This window comes from Hipposideros armiger, unplaced genomic scaffold, assembly GCF_001890085.2.
Source record: "Hipposideros armiger isolate ML-2016 unplaced genomic scaffold, ASM189008v1 scaffold_1, whole genome shotgun sequence".
Lineage (NCBI taxonomy): Eukaryota > Metazoa > Chordata > Mammalia > Chiroptera > Hipposideridae > Hipposideros > Hipposideros armiger.
Window position 1 is genome coordinate 8,520,503 of NW_017731351.1, and position 14,086 is coordinate 8,534,588.

Here is a 14,086-nt window from a genome sequence, read left to right on the forward strand (position 1 = left end):
GAGGGAGGGAGGGAGAGAGAGAGAGAGAGAGAGAGAGAGAGAGAGAGAGAGAGAGAGAGAGAGACCGACCAACGGACCTACCGACCGACCTGGCCAATCTGGACCTACTGCCCTACCTGGCTTTGAAGGCTCTGACAGATCACTCCCCCCTCTTTTTTCTCTTTTCTCAGCTAGACGAGGCCCCTTGCCTACTAGCCACCATCACACCCCAAGCTTTTCCTCCTGTGTCATGCTGTTCCCACTGAAACTGCCTGTCTCTCTCCATCAGTCAGTGGAGAGGCACCTCCTCACAGCGACCCAGCGCTTCCTTTATTTACCCCCCATCACAAGCGATTTCTCCCTTTAGCTGTGCCTTTTGCTTTCGCACCCAACGAACTGCCCTGGGCTCGTGGCCGTAAATTGTGGGTACCCGGTAGACGCTTAGTGCGTTCATTCGAGCACTGCTGACTGCCCACTCTCTCGGGCACTGTGCGATAGGAGACTCAGCAGCCAAAGTTAGACCTGCAGCGCATGGACCCCAGAAGTTAGTGGTGCCCCGAAAAGTGAAGCGCTGCGATGGCTGCTGCGGGGTGCAGGATTGTGTAGGGACACACAGCTGAAGTGCCCACGCCCGTCCTCGGGGCCAGACTGAGACCCCGCCCCACTTTAGACCCAGTCGCCTGGAAGCAGTTGGGGAGAGAGAGTGGTACCCCTGTACTGTAGCAGGAGAGGGAGGGGAATGGGAGAGTCGGTGGGCGCGGGGAGCTCAGGAGTTTTATGTTCTGTGTGAACAACGAGGCAGAATTACCTGGGGAGGGAGGTGGAAGGATGGAGCGAGACTGACCAGATAGAAAGCAGCTCCTGTAGAGACACTTAGTGGCTGGTTCCAGGAGAGCTGAGGCCATGATGCAGCCCTGGCCCGCGGACCCTGGCAGCTTGTTCCGACTCGGTGCTTTTCCCCAGGAGCAGTCCGCAAGCCGACAAGGGAAATCGCTGGGACTAGGGAAGGAGAGCTCAGGGCACAGCTCTGCAGCTGAGGGACAAGTCCCCTCTGGGCACCGACCTGCCACTCCCTTCTGAGCACATGGATGGGATTTTCCAGTCCCAGCGTTGTGAGCATCCCCACGTCAAACTGAGATTTTGTGTAAGGAAAGCATTGTAAACTGCAAATCATACAGGTCATGGTTAAGGTCTCACATGTATTATAAGGCGGAATTAGTAAAAACTTTCAGGATTTTTCAATGTTGGATAGACAAAAATAAGCATCCCCAAACCAAAAAAGACTAATTTCCAAATTAAAGAGATGTTCTGTAGATACAGTTATAACAAGAAGAAATAGACTAATGGTAGTTTTGAAGAGAAAAAAAATTGAAGATAATTTCTCAAGTGCCACACACACTAGCAAGAGGTTAATTTTTCTGGAAATGTGAAAACACAGTTTTAGGTTTACAAGGGCCAACGAAAAACATTCTTGAAAAGTATACATATATTTTTAGAATTAATGCAGTACATTGAGTGTTTTATTGTTAGGCCCTTTTTCTTTTTAGAAGATGCATAACATGAATTTTAAAAGGTATTCAGAAAATTGTATTCTTTCAGGCCACACTTGTTATTTCAAAAAGTCTAACGAAATAGCACTGCTGTTTAGAAGACTTGGTACAGTAAGCAGCCTATTACCCTTACGTTTGCTGTGCGTCTAGGCTGACGGGTGGCACACACGGCAAAGCTAAAAATAGGAAGCACACAGGCTGCTGCCGGGCCCTCTCCTGTGGAAATGTCGAACAAGTGCGCTGGGGACCCCTCTTCCTCGGCGACCCGGGCACGATCCTCTGGGAATCTGACTCCGCGCGGCCCCAGCAGGCCTCGCAGTCCGAATGTCTGACATTTTTAAAGGGGAGTGGTTCAGCACAGGTTGTGGATTATCTCCACATACCACATCCCTGCTTCCACTTATATCCCCCAATTAATCCACATTACCCACTGACCTCCTCCTGAGACCGACCCACACAGTGAGCAGGCCTCGGGCCGCAGAGGTGGCTGTGGGCCGGGACTGCGCTCGGCAGCGGGAGGCCATGGCTGCGGGGGCCTGACGGTGCCGTCATGTCCTGGGGGTTAACCCGATGTTGAACAGGGTCCTTTGCCGGCTGGAGGACCGTGTCACAGTTTGGCACGTGATCTTGCTGTAACTCTGACCTGATTTGGAAGCCATAGTAGACAAAATTTCCTCTCCCGCTACCAATTCTGATTGAGCCGAGATGTTTCCTGGGGCTCAGTAAAGTGGGGGACTATCGGTCCTGTGGGGCCGAACGTGTAGTTGCAGAACGCTTTTACTACCCGAGACTTCTGATGAGGGGAAAAGGGAAGAGGGGTATATGCTGAAAATGGGAAATATGAACAATTTTGAATAGTCAGCCAGGCTGAGGAGATGGGGGAAGGTCGATGTGACGTCAAAGTGAGTGTGTGCGCGCATGTTTTGCAACTTAGGTCAACTCTGGGGCTGGCAAGTAAGGAGATGGTATTGGGGCAGATAGATGGTCCTCGAGAAGAAAGGGTTGCGCACACAGCTTTCACCCAGTGACATCCTGGACATGAAGGGTTTCCGTCCTAAGCCAGGCTGTGCCTGCACCTCAGACCTGGCCCTCTGTCCCTCCGCACCGCTGCCAATGCCCGGTGTTCCAACGGGAAGGTGGGCGTTAGCCTTAGGACACCACTTCTCCATCACTGGACCACCGAGCGCCTCTGCTGTGTGAGTTCGCACTTGAACGTGAGTGCAGAGCAGGACCTGGCAGCGGAGCGCTGGCTTCCTCAGGCCCTTCCCTTCTGAGGCCGGCGGAGGTTGTCACCAGCCATACCCCGGGGCAGCCTTCCCACAAGCCCCCTGTTTTCATGCATTTGCCACATTCGGTAATTTCTATACAATTTATGCTTAAAATAGCCTGTATTATATATTGTTTCATCTCATTTTATTTCACCCAGCCTATTTTTTAACCACTATAAAAGTTTTTTTCAAGAAAAGTATAGGTTTCTTAATTTTGTGATGGTAATAGCTGACATTAAGGTCAGTTAAATATGATTAGAGTTACATAAAATGAATGTGGCATAATTCAATATTTTATTACTTACGAAGCAATGGTATAGTTTTAATTTTTAGTTGCACAGCGCCACCTACCGGACCTGTGTTAATGTGTTCTTCAGCTGTCCATGTCTGATATGATCAGCTTTTAATACTTATTGTAGTTGCCGTCTGTTATTCATCACTTTTCTAAAACAGAGACTATGTAGCGAGGCTCATATATTCAGACTTTGCTTAGTTATATAGTTGCCAAAACAGAACTGCATAGGTTACAGACTATACAACTCCTCATGCCGGATCTCCTTAGGTCGTGCTTCATTTTCTTTGAGCATTTACTTTTGCTTTGGAAATACCATCTGTGACTAGTTTAACATTGCCTTTTAAGTTTAAGAGAACTTTTATTAATGATGATTTCCCAAGTATTCTTTCTACTCCTACCTTTAGCTTTTAACTGCATCTTTGCGTGCTGGTTTGTTTAATGTCTTTCTACCCACTAGACAGTAGACCCAGAGCTGACTGTACAAATGTTAAAAGTTACCCAAGAGAATGGCAGGAAGACTCAGAAAACTGATAACGTATTAAAATAAGAAAACTTTACAAACTGTGATAGTGGTGCCAAAGAGCCCCTGCCTGACACAGCCCGGCCTGTTGTCTACCCCTTCACGTGGAAAAATAACCAAAAGTGTTCTTTCTTGTTTTGTTTTTAAACCACTCATTTCATCTTCACACTGAACCCAATTTCTCTGTGAATTATATCCTTGCTTGTGGACTATGCAGGGTGTTTTGCGTGTACAAAAAGGAACCATTTTATTCAATTAAAGCATCTTAATTAAAATCAGTGCCAGGATTGTATTTGGCGCATACCTGGAAATCTAAAAATACGAGCAGACGCCTCATCACTGTCGTCCCTCCTTCCTCAGCTTTCCCGTCACTTTCACGCTGTGTGAGCTCATGCCGCCCGAGGACGTTTGGAGCAGTGTCTCCATTCCTTCCCTTTTCCCATTTCAGAGAATAACAGAAAAGAAGGAGCAGACAGGACAACACTGGAGGCCGAAGATTAAAGCACACTGAGAAGCAAAATTATAAAGAAAAACAACAGCTTTCGTGGGGGAAGTTTTGGGGAAGTAATTAGATTTTTTTTTTGACAAACCGTCTACATGCAAGTTGAAATGAGAAGAAAAGCAAGCTCAGCTGTGTCTGAGCTCATGCACACACAACTGTGGGACAGACACCTGGAGAGAGAGAGGAAACCCTCTAAGGGTTTTCAGCAGGGCCTGAGAGGTGAAACTAGATGGTGTAATTTTACCCTTGTCTGCCGGCCTAGAAGAAAATGTAAACAGTTAAAAAGCTTTTAACATTCTTTGCTGTCACCCCAATTGTCTGAAGACCTTCCTTACCTATCCATCATCCTATTTCCAAAAGAGTGAAGATAGAAAAAAACGTGAGCGTGCTGAACAGCCTCAGCAGTCATTGGTGGACTCCAGTTTCTTGCTAGACTTTCGTTTTCAGTTCTGCAGGTTTGAATCTGCCAGGATTAGAACATGAGGGGTTCGTTGCTGACAATTTCACAGTCACTTTAGGCTGGGCCTGCCTTTGAGTAAACCATATCTGTAAAAATAAGGTTAATTTCTTTGCGGTGTCTCTGCTTTGTCTAGCAGATAATTGCATCGAGTTTTGTTCCTGAAGTCTCTCAGGGCATTGATGATTGTCTTTGAACTCTGGGAAAAGTAGACTTGACTGGAGTCCTTGCCAATTGTCGACTTTCTCCCCAGGTGAACTGTTGAAAGCATCTCTTGATCTCCGAGGTTGAAGTTGTAGGACAGACAGCCATCAGAGGCATAACTGGTTATTGGATGTGACCCAGAAACAGCGCCGTATCATTTCTCATTGGCTCGGACTTCCTGCTCTAAGTCTCCATCCGTTGTCCTGAGCCTCTTGTTGTACCTGCATTCTTTTGTCTGCTTCCCTCTCATCCCCTCAGATTATTTTCTTCTCGTTACCTGCTAAAGAGGACACACGTTTGTCATTTCATGGATTTCCAACAAAAAGCTTGTATAGGAAAATGTTCTATATATCAATATTCGAATATGTATATTTAAAGAAAATTCCTAGATCATATAAAAAAAATCTCCTGCAAGGTAGATTCTTTCCCTTCTAGGTCGTTTTTACAATAACACTTTACAGTAACAAGTTAGCTAATTTAAAGTTATATAAGTAAATGCCTTGGAAATTCAAGCCTATCTCAGACTTCTCGAACTATAACCCTCCTATTAAATACAGTCTCTCCTGAGCCCAGTGGTTTTAAGAGAGGAAGGGTTGTTCTGTATAGAGGGATGGCAACAGTTACCATTTACCCAATAATTTGTTCCAGGCATCATGCTCTGTACTGCATGTGGGTTTTTATTTATTCCTCATCACAACCCCACCAGTGGGGCACCAGAGCCCTGCCCATGCGGGGACCAGAAGGTACCATATACGAGGAAGTCCAAGGCATTTCTGCCCTCCTGGAGGCCAGAGGTGTGAGACAGGGCAGTGCAGAGGCAGTGGGGGGTGATTCTGAATTTGTTTTTGAATTCTATCCCTGATTCTTTTATGTATTATATATACTAAACCTGTCTTTGTTGTTTTGTTTTGTTTTCCTGCTCTGAGACCTCACAACTCATTTCTGAAATCTCAGCAGTATATAACTTTTCACACTGAACATCTGGGCTGGGGCAAACAGTACATCTTGGTGTCCTAAGATGCGCAGAAAATGGCCTTCTGGCTTGCCTCATCGCCACCTTCCTCCCTCTCCACTAAGAAGCAGTCTGCTTTATTTACCTCTTATTCTTTAAAGAAAAATTTAGCCAAAGTGCCAAACCCTGTAATTCTCAAACTTTTCTAGAAATGTTATCTTTAAGGAACTTTATAAAAACAAGAGGAGTCTTCATGGTTTTAGTCTCAAAGCCCGCGGGGCTGAGAAACACGGCAGGCTTCTCATGCTGAGCTTTTCCACTTTAAGCTGTAAATAAGACATGTAATGGTTTCGTGCATGTTTATGAGGAAGAAGCAGTTGAAATATTTATTTTCTCGGTTCTGGCAAAGCATGAGCAGCCAGCCACACTGAGAGGACTTTGCAAAACATTTTGTCATGTGACGAGCAGGCAGGGCAGCCCTGCCTAAGTGAGTGAACATCACTGCACACTCCTTCAGGTAGCCGCGTTTTGAAAGAAACACTTTTTATACTTTGATGGAACTATCTAAAGGGGTATACAAACTAGAGCTTCTAAAATCAGAACCAGTTCACTTCCTTATTTACGGTCACTGAACAACCTTAGCAAACCATGTGATACAAGGTGTTTGGCACCTTTTCAACATGAGCTTTATTACATATTCAGATCATCTGTCTTCCTGTACATGTAGGTATTGGGTTGTCGGAAAAGTCATGATGCATGTTTGCGACAGATGGCACTAGTTCAGTTTTGGAAGTAGTAGAGTCATTCACATCTATGTTATTGCTATGACATTTGACAGCTGACAGTTATAGCTTCATTCTAAAAAAAAAATTGAGTGATTTGGTTGAGTTCTGGAGATTTTACAAGTTGAAGATGGAAGACCAAACTGTGCATTTTAGCCATATTTTACTTCTATACAGGGAAGAACATGTGTCAAGCTTGTGAAAACTTGCATAAAGTTTATGGTGACAATGATTCGCCTCAAACAACATCAAAAGCAGACATTCATCAGAGGAAGGTTATGCTCTCAGTGTGGTGGGATTTTAGAGGTGTCGTGTTTTTCGAGCTCCTACCAGGGAACCAGACAATCAATTCAAATGTGTACTGCTGGCATTTGGACAGTTTGAACAAATCCATCATCCAGAAACGTCCAGAGCTTGTTAATTGTAAAGGAGTTGTGTTACATCGCAACAATGTGAGACCACACACAAGTCTGATCACCCGTCAAAAATATCGGAGCTTGGATGGGATGTGTTGCCACACCCACCATCCTCGCCTGACCTTGCGCCGTCAGACTTCCACTTGTCTCGCTTTCTTCAAAACTCCTTGCGTGGTATAAAATTCAATTCAGATGAGGCTGTAAATCAGCACCTTGTTCAGTTTTTCGCAAATAAAGACAGGTCCTTCTATGCATGAGGAATTATGAAGCTCACTGAAAGATGGCAAAAGGTTATCAAACAAAACGGGCAATATATCATTGATTGATCTTTGTTCTTTATATAAATAAATGACCTTTGAAAAACATAGACAAAATACGTCATGACTTTTCCGACAACCCAATAAATACACACATACACATGGACATGGATACACATATATGCTTAGAAGTAAGATACCAATTTAAATTCATCTTTGTTGGGTGTTGCCTTGAACCCCTGAGGTATCAGGAGAGGCACCCTTACTCTCCAGGTGAACGCTGAGCATTAAGAGGCCCTTAGTGTGCCTTAGAAGACTTTCCGGATTACCCCATGGAATTCTGCAGTCCCTAGCAATCTGGCACCCAGCTCTCTCTCACTCCGCTTGCTCCCGCAGACACCCCTGTACTTGGTGAATCATGGAGAGACCGGGCCCGTCAGATGCAACAGGTGCAAAGCGTACATGTGCCCGTTCATGCAGTTCATGGAGGGAGGAAGGCGGTACCAGTGCGGGTTCTGCAGCTGCGTCAATGATGGTGAGTGCTGCCGCGAGGCTGCCTGCGGAAGCTCCTTAGTAAGTGGAACTCTGGACACTGCCTCGCTGAGGAAAACATGGTGAGCTTTTCCTCAGCACTGATGACTTCACATTCCAGAATAATTCAGAGGGGCGACAAGAGGGGAAAAACCTCTCAGGCTTCTCATCCGGAAACATGAGGTAAAATTTCATTTTGCCTCCTACTGAGCTTTTGTGAAAATAAATTGGGGAAATGCAATTCTCTACTTTTGAGTTTTCTAAGAAACATAGCAACTTCCATTTGGGGCTCATGCATTTATATTGCTCAGAGGAGCTTGGATGTTGCAAAAGGAGCATTTTCCGGCGGGTTTCTTTCCAGGGAAATTCCAAAGAAGAACCTCCTTTTATCTGTGTTTATCTGTGTTCATCTGTGTTCACAGATGATAAACTTGAGAGACCTTTCCTCTTTCCTCATTCCTCTGAGTTATTCTTAAATGCGAGCTCATCAATATTGAGGAAAAGCTGAGGTAAAACCAAGGATGTTAACATGTACATTAGATTTCCTCTCCAATATAAAACAGTAATATAAGGAACTTCCCCAGGTTCACTATATTTTCAACTCCATTCCAGTGTGAATTCACCGATGTTGGAAAGCTCTGAAAGTTTGTGAAAAGCACTTCTATTTGTTATATTTATAACATGTCTGTGTTTTTAATTCTTTGGAGTCAAAGCACGTGCTCAGGCTGAGAACATTCCCACGTTCATTGACGTTTACAGAGTTTTTCTAGAACCCTGTGATGACTTTGAGAGCATGAGTTTTCCGTCTCCCTGCTGCAACTGTGGCATCTGTTCAGTACGTACAGGATGTACTATGGGTCCTGGGCCTGCTGGCTCCCCACCACTGCCGCTCTTTCTAAGGTCTTGCTCCTTCTCTCATCCTGGACAAAATCCGCAGCCAAATCCATGGCTCCACAGTCCTGGGACCTGGATTTCAGGACCCCGTGACAGTTCGCTTCCCTGTGCTTTAGTGTGGGGGAGAAAGGTCAGGAGGAGGCAGAGAACTCCCCAGAAGCATTTCGATAAATGTCCCCACCAGGGTCACCCGCTTCTCAGTGTCTTCACTCAAGCCCTCAACTTCCTTAAGGAAGGTGATTAGAAATTGATCCAAGATCTGTCCAACTTAGAACATCCAAGATTTTCAAACACCTGAAGTGCAGCTCAGAGAAACCGCTCAGAGCTCCTGTTTCTCTAACAGCAAAGTCCCTCTGTCGGGCACCCACGCTTAGCAGGTGTCATGTCCATTTCCCAGGAGGGTTGTTCACACTGGGCTCAGATCTGTTTCTCTGCAAGGAAGGCAGACTGCCTTAGGTTCACGGTGACGCTTGCGTTCTCCACTGAGGGTTACAGAAGGCAGAGGTCTGCTGGAGGTAGAGCCCAGCAGCTGAAGATAAGGAGTATTGAGTTGCTGGTTTTAAAACAAAAGGCACTATGTCCGTGGCTTCACAAATGAAAACGTTGTTCTTTATAAAATGCCTAAAACTGGAGCATCGCTGGTTATTCTCAGTCCTCCCGTTGTCAGTGGCTCAGTAGTCAGCTCTCTTACTCTCAAGGCCCGGGATGCATTCTTACAGATGCCAAGCCATATTTGTGCAAGTGTGCAGTGTGTGACTCATGGGCGTTCCTGTGCTGTTGGGTGGCTTCCCGGTCTTTGCCAGAACTAACCTTCTGAGACATTTGCATCAAATTAAGAGTTCCTCAGCTGAGCTCTCAGTGGTGTAGTCTTTCCCTAATACAGTAATTCTCTCCACTCTGAAGCCCAAACATTTGGAACGCCGTGCAAACTCCCCAGGGCTGAAGATAGCTCTTAATTAAAGGATCATAAATAATGCAGATAATAGAAGAGTCCAAATAACCGATGTATATTTCTGTTAGTTGTATTGAAAATGGAAATATAATAGTTAGAAGCTAGAATTCATTTTAAAAGAGGTAATTAAATTGGGACAATTCAATTTTGGTTGTGGCAGCTTAAGAACACCAGTACTTTTTGTCCCACTTCTCCATAGTGGTCCAAATCATAAATGTTCTTTGTCATCAGTAACTTGTGGAAGGGTCAAGAAGACACTTGTTCTTTCCAAGACATGCTTTTTAAATACTGGATATTTAGAATATACTATATTCCAGCTTTAAAATACGTTTTTTTCCTCATACTCCTTTCCTCCCACAATAAATTTTGAGAACTTATTAAATTGTCTGGGTTATGAAAACAAAAGATTTCCTTTCCTGTTTTGTTTTTATTAGTCCCACCGTTCTATTTCCAACATCTGGACCACGTTGGAAGGAGACTGGACTACTATGAGAAGCCGGAGCTGTCGCTAGGATCTTACGAATACGTCGCTACTTTGGATTACTGCAGAGTAAGTGTTCCCAGGACTTCAAGTGTTTGCACACTGATGTCAGATACAAAGGAGTAACTTTAATCTGGAAAGAACTGGCTCTTGATTCCCTAACAGCAAGTGTTGGTGGTACCGTGGGGATGTATTAATGCCTAAGACACAGATAAGCCTTTTGGGCTGTTGGCATGATGAGACAGCCAAACCATCCACTGCAGTGATCATGTTTGGAAACTAAAAAGTGGTGCCAGAAATAGGAAACGATAATTTAATTTGCGTTTCCTGCCGTATTGACCACGCTGGGCTCTTAGGGCTGCTTCTGCCGTTTTGTTGGTCATCTCAGAACAAATTCTCTTCTCAGGCCAGAGGTCAACCAAGGTGGTCAGTAGGACTACTGGCATAGTTCTGTACCTCCCTTCTCCACTCGTGATGCCACGTAGTGGCTGAAGGCTCCCGGGATCTCCCTGCGACGATCTCAGCAGCCGGGATCCTGGCCCCGGGTGTCCTGTGCTTTAAGACGTAGCCATGAGACTCCCCCCACTACCTTCATCGAAAATAGGAAATTCAAAACTTTAAGTTTCCTTACAGGATCATTAACTGTCGGACCCCAGATGCCCACCTCTGCTCTCTGCTCATTTGTATGAAACTCTTTCCTACTCTGAGCTCCCCTCTCCCTTCGAGGCTCCATGAGTCTATGGGAGGGCATCCTCCTGTTCCAGCCCGACAGGCTCCTCCGGGCAGACTGGCTTGCTGTCTAACCCCTGGCTGGGGTTTTCTTATTGTGCGTGAATGTGTGTGTGTGTGTGTGTGTGCGCACGTGTGTGCGCGCATGTGTGTGTGCGCGCGCATGTGTGTGCGTGTGCGTGCATGTGTGCGTGCATGTGCGTGCATGTGTGTGTGCATGTGTGCGCATGCACACCTTTCTCTGACTTCACTATGGTAGTTATTTACTAAATCTTTTTTTTCTCATAAAAATTTTGTAAAATGTTCATATATCTGCTTTCACAGTTGTCCCCATGGATTTTAATCTTCTCTTACGTTTTCCCCCGTCATAGATTCTGCTTTTCTAGGGGACAGGCATCTGTCCTAGCTAACTTCATGGCATCTACCACAGTGTCTGGCAAAGGGGGTGCAGGTGATCAGTGTATGTGGAGTGAATGAATGAAAGAGCGAATGAGTGAGTCTCAGGTCTGTGACTACTCCCAGGAAGGGCTGTTTCCCTTTTCCAGTGTCATGGTGATGGTGACATCATCATGGGTACCTTGCAGGGCTTTAACATTCTTTATTGATTTGAAGAGATCATCTTGGGGATCAGTTCAGGTGTCAGCTTATGTCAGAAGTACCATGTGTAGACTTGAAGAAGCAGAGTCATTCTGACCTATTTATTTACTTTCCCTTCCAAAAATGAATGCCTGCTGGTTCCCAGCTCTCAGAAAACGGCCTCTGACCCAGAGTTCTTTCATAGATGTTCGCTAGGGGACCAGTCCATCTACTGGGTATAAATTACGAAGAACATTTTTCTTAACTAGAAGTTTTCTCAGTTGGTTTGATTTTTTTCAATTAACATAATTTTGCATTTATTGTAGTGTTTTGTATGATTTTTTTACTACAGTACATAGAACTAGTTATTAAAGGTTAATGCTTTATTAGTTTAAAACGTTATAACACTTGAACATAGTTTGGGAAACATTTTTGGTACAAATGCTTTATTTCAGGGAAAAAGCATGTCCTCAGCACTGATTACTTTGGGACAGTTTGTTCTTTACTGCTATTGACCGGAGAAGAATGATTAGGGAGAACATAAACATTCTAATTGTAATAAAGCATCGTAACTGGGGATGGAAACGCATCCTGTCGTCTTTGCAGCCGTTGCACAGCTAACTGCTGCGTCCCCGGTTCCCTGCCAAAAGCCTGTATTATCTTGATGTTATGTTTCTTTAGTGGAAACTCAGGCACAGAGTCAGATCTATTTCTGGGAACAAAAGTCTCAGTATCTTCAAATTCTGCTATCTGGAAATGTTCCAGATGTCTAATTGATGGGAAATCTCACCCAGCAGGCAAGGAACCAAATAAAATTTGTACATGTTGAAGAGGTTTTTGTAAGCTTAATCTTCCTTTAGTTATTCCAAGTGAGGTTCATAATAAAAGATGCTGTAAATATCTTCAAATTTAATTATAATTTAAAATGTAAATAAAATATAATAATAGCGGCCTTGGGGATTTAGATGATGAAAAAGACCTTATTTAATTTGTACGTGTATTTTTTAATACCATACAAACGTGAAGAATTAAAAAAGTCACATTTCTCTCTATTCATTTCGGTTTATCTTAATAGCAACTTTAGATATTAAAGTGAACATTTATGTCACATTAACTATGTGTGCTACTCTGCACTCAATGCTTCCTGTGCGTTGTATCGGTTAGTTCTCACAGTGAGCCCACGTGGTGAGCGCCACCCTTATATGGGGACGCTGAGGCCAAGAGAGCTTAAGCCCCGACATCAGGTCCCATACACAGAGTGATGGAGCCAGAAGGGAAACCGTGTCTGTATGGCCACAGAACCCCTGTTCTCTACCAGGACTCTGATCTCTTCGGCTTTGACATGTCTGTTAGATGAGTATTATGGGGTGTTGAATGCCAGCCCACTGAAGCGTCTGTTCATTCAGTGAGCCATGAGCCCAGTTCAGGGTAAGGCAGGCTTGTTCCCATCCCCATGGCGGCTCCCTCACGCAGTCTGTAACGGCTCTGAGCACTCTGCCCTGTCTGGTCTCTGTGCTGAGCGAAGCTCCTGCCATCAGAGGCAGTAGCACTGGGGTCTGGACGGTGATTCCGACAGCAGTCTTCACAGTGAGAGCAGAGACTGGAGCGGGGCGGCATCACAAGCTCACGCAGCCCAAGCAAGAGAAAATGATGGTTACATAGCAGGTCCTCAAAAGACAGAAAATAGAATGGCCATGTGACCCAGCAATTCCACTTCTGGGCATATATCCCACAGTAATGAAAGCAGGGCCTCAGAGAGGTTTGCACACCTTGTTCATGGCAGCAGTATTCGCAGTGGCCAACAGGTGGCAGCAGCCCAGGTGTCCAGCGATGGATGACGGACAAGCAAATGTGGTGTGTGCAAAAGTGGAGTTATTCAGCCTTGGAAAAGAAGGGCATTCTGACACATGGCACAACAGGGGCGGATGTTAAGGATGTTGTGCGAAGGGAACTAAGCCACAGAAAAGACAGATACTGTATGATTCTACTTATATGAAGCACCTAGACTAGTCAGCTTCATAGAGACAGACTATAGAAATGTAGAATGCTGGTTACCAGGGACTGGGTGTGTGTGGGGGATGGTAAGGCATTGTTTCAGGGACAGAGTTTTAGCTTTGCAAGATAAAAGGGTTCTAGAAATGGATGGTGGTGATGGCTGTTCAGTGATGTGCATGTATTTACCACCACTGAACTGTCACTTAGATATGGTTAAGATGGTACATTTTACATCATGTGCATTTTACTACAATTAGAGATAACTTAAAAAGAGAGAAAAGCAGGGTCTGAGTTGGGGTACTGGGACTAGAGAAGCCACAGAGGCTTCAAGGTGACCCAGCAGTGGATGGCCAGGGTATCTGAGAGGATCCTGTCTTCTGTAAGTTCCTTCCAGAAAAGAGCAGTGCAGCGGGAGAGTGTGGTTTTAGCTTCTCACAAGGTGAGTGTAAGGTGCTGGCAGGGCCTGCATGTGGAGGTGTGCTTTGGTTAATTAGATGCTGGTCATGATGAGCGAGAATTTGAGGGTTTGCCTGTTACAACTGAATAAGTGAACGAGATTTCTGTGATGGAGCTTACGGTAAGAAGAGAGAAGAGGGTGTTCTTTAGAGGAAGGTAAGGAAATGAGAAACGAAGCGGAAGTCAGGGAAGCTGCGGAGACATTGACACCGCAGTGCCTTGACAGCCAAGAAAGGGAGGGTGGTCCGCATGCCTGAGACTGCAGGGTGAGAGAGATTTAGGATGAGAGC

The 14,086-nt window shown here is 45.0% G+C and overlaps 1 protein-coding gene across 3 annotated transcripts in view; it reads left to right on the forward strand.

The window, feature by feature from the left end:
- SEC24D (SEC24 homolog D, COPII component) overlaps window positions 1-14,086 on the forward strand; it is a 66,372-nt gene that overhangs the window by 23,079 nt on the left and 29,207 nt on the right. For all 3 annotated transcript variants that reach the window (XM_019626272.1, XM_019626348.1, XM_019626406.1), the window contains exons 7-8: window positions 7,579-7,717; window positions 9,994-10,109. In XM_019626272.1, the coding sequence (XP_019481817.1) occupies window positions 7,579-7,717; window positions 9,994-10,109 (255 nt within the window). The remainder of the gene's footprint in view (window positions 1-7,578; window positions 7,718-9,993; window positions 10,110-14,086) is intronic.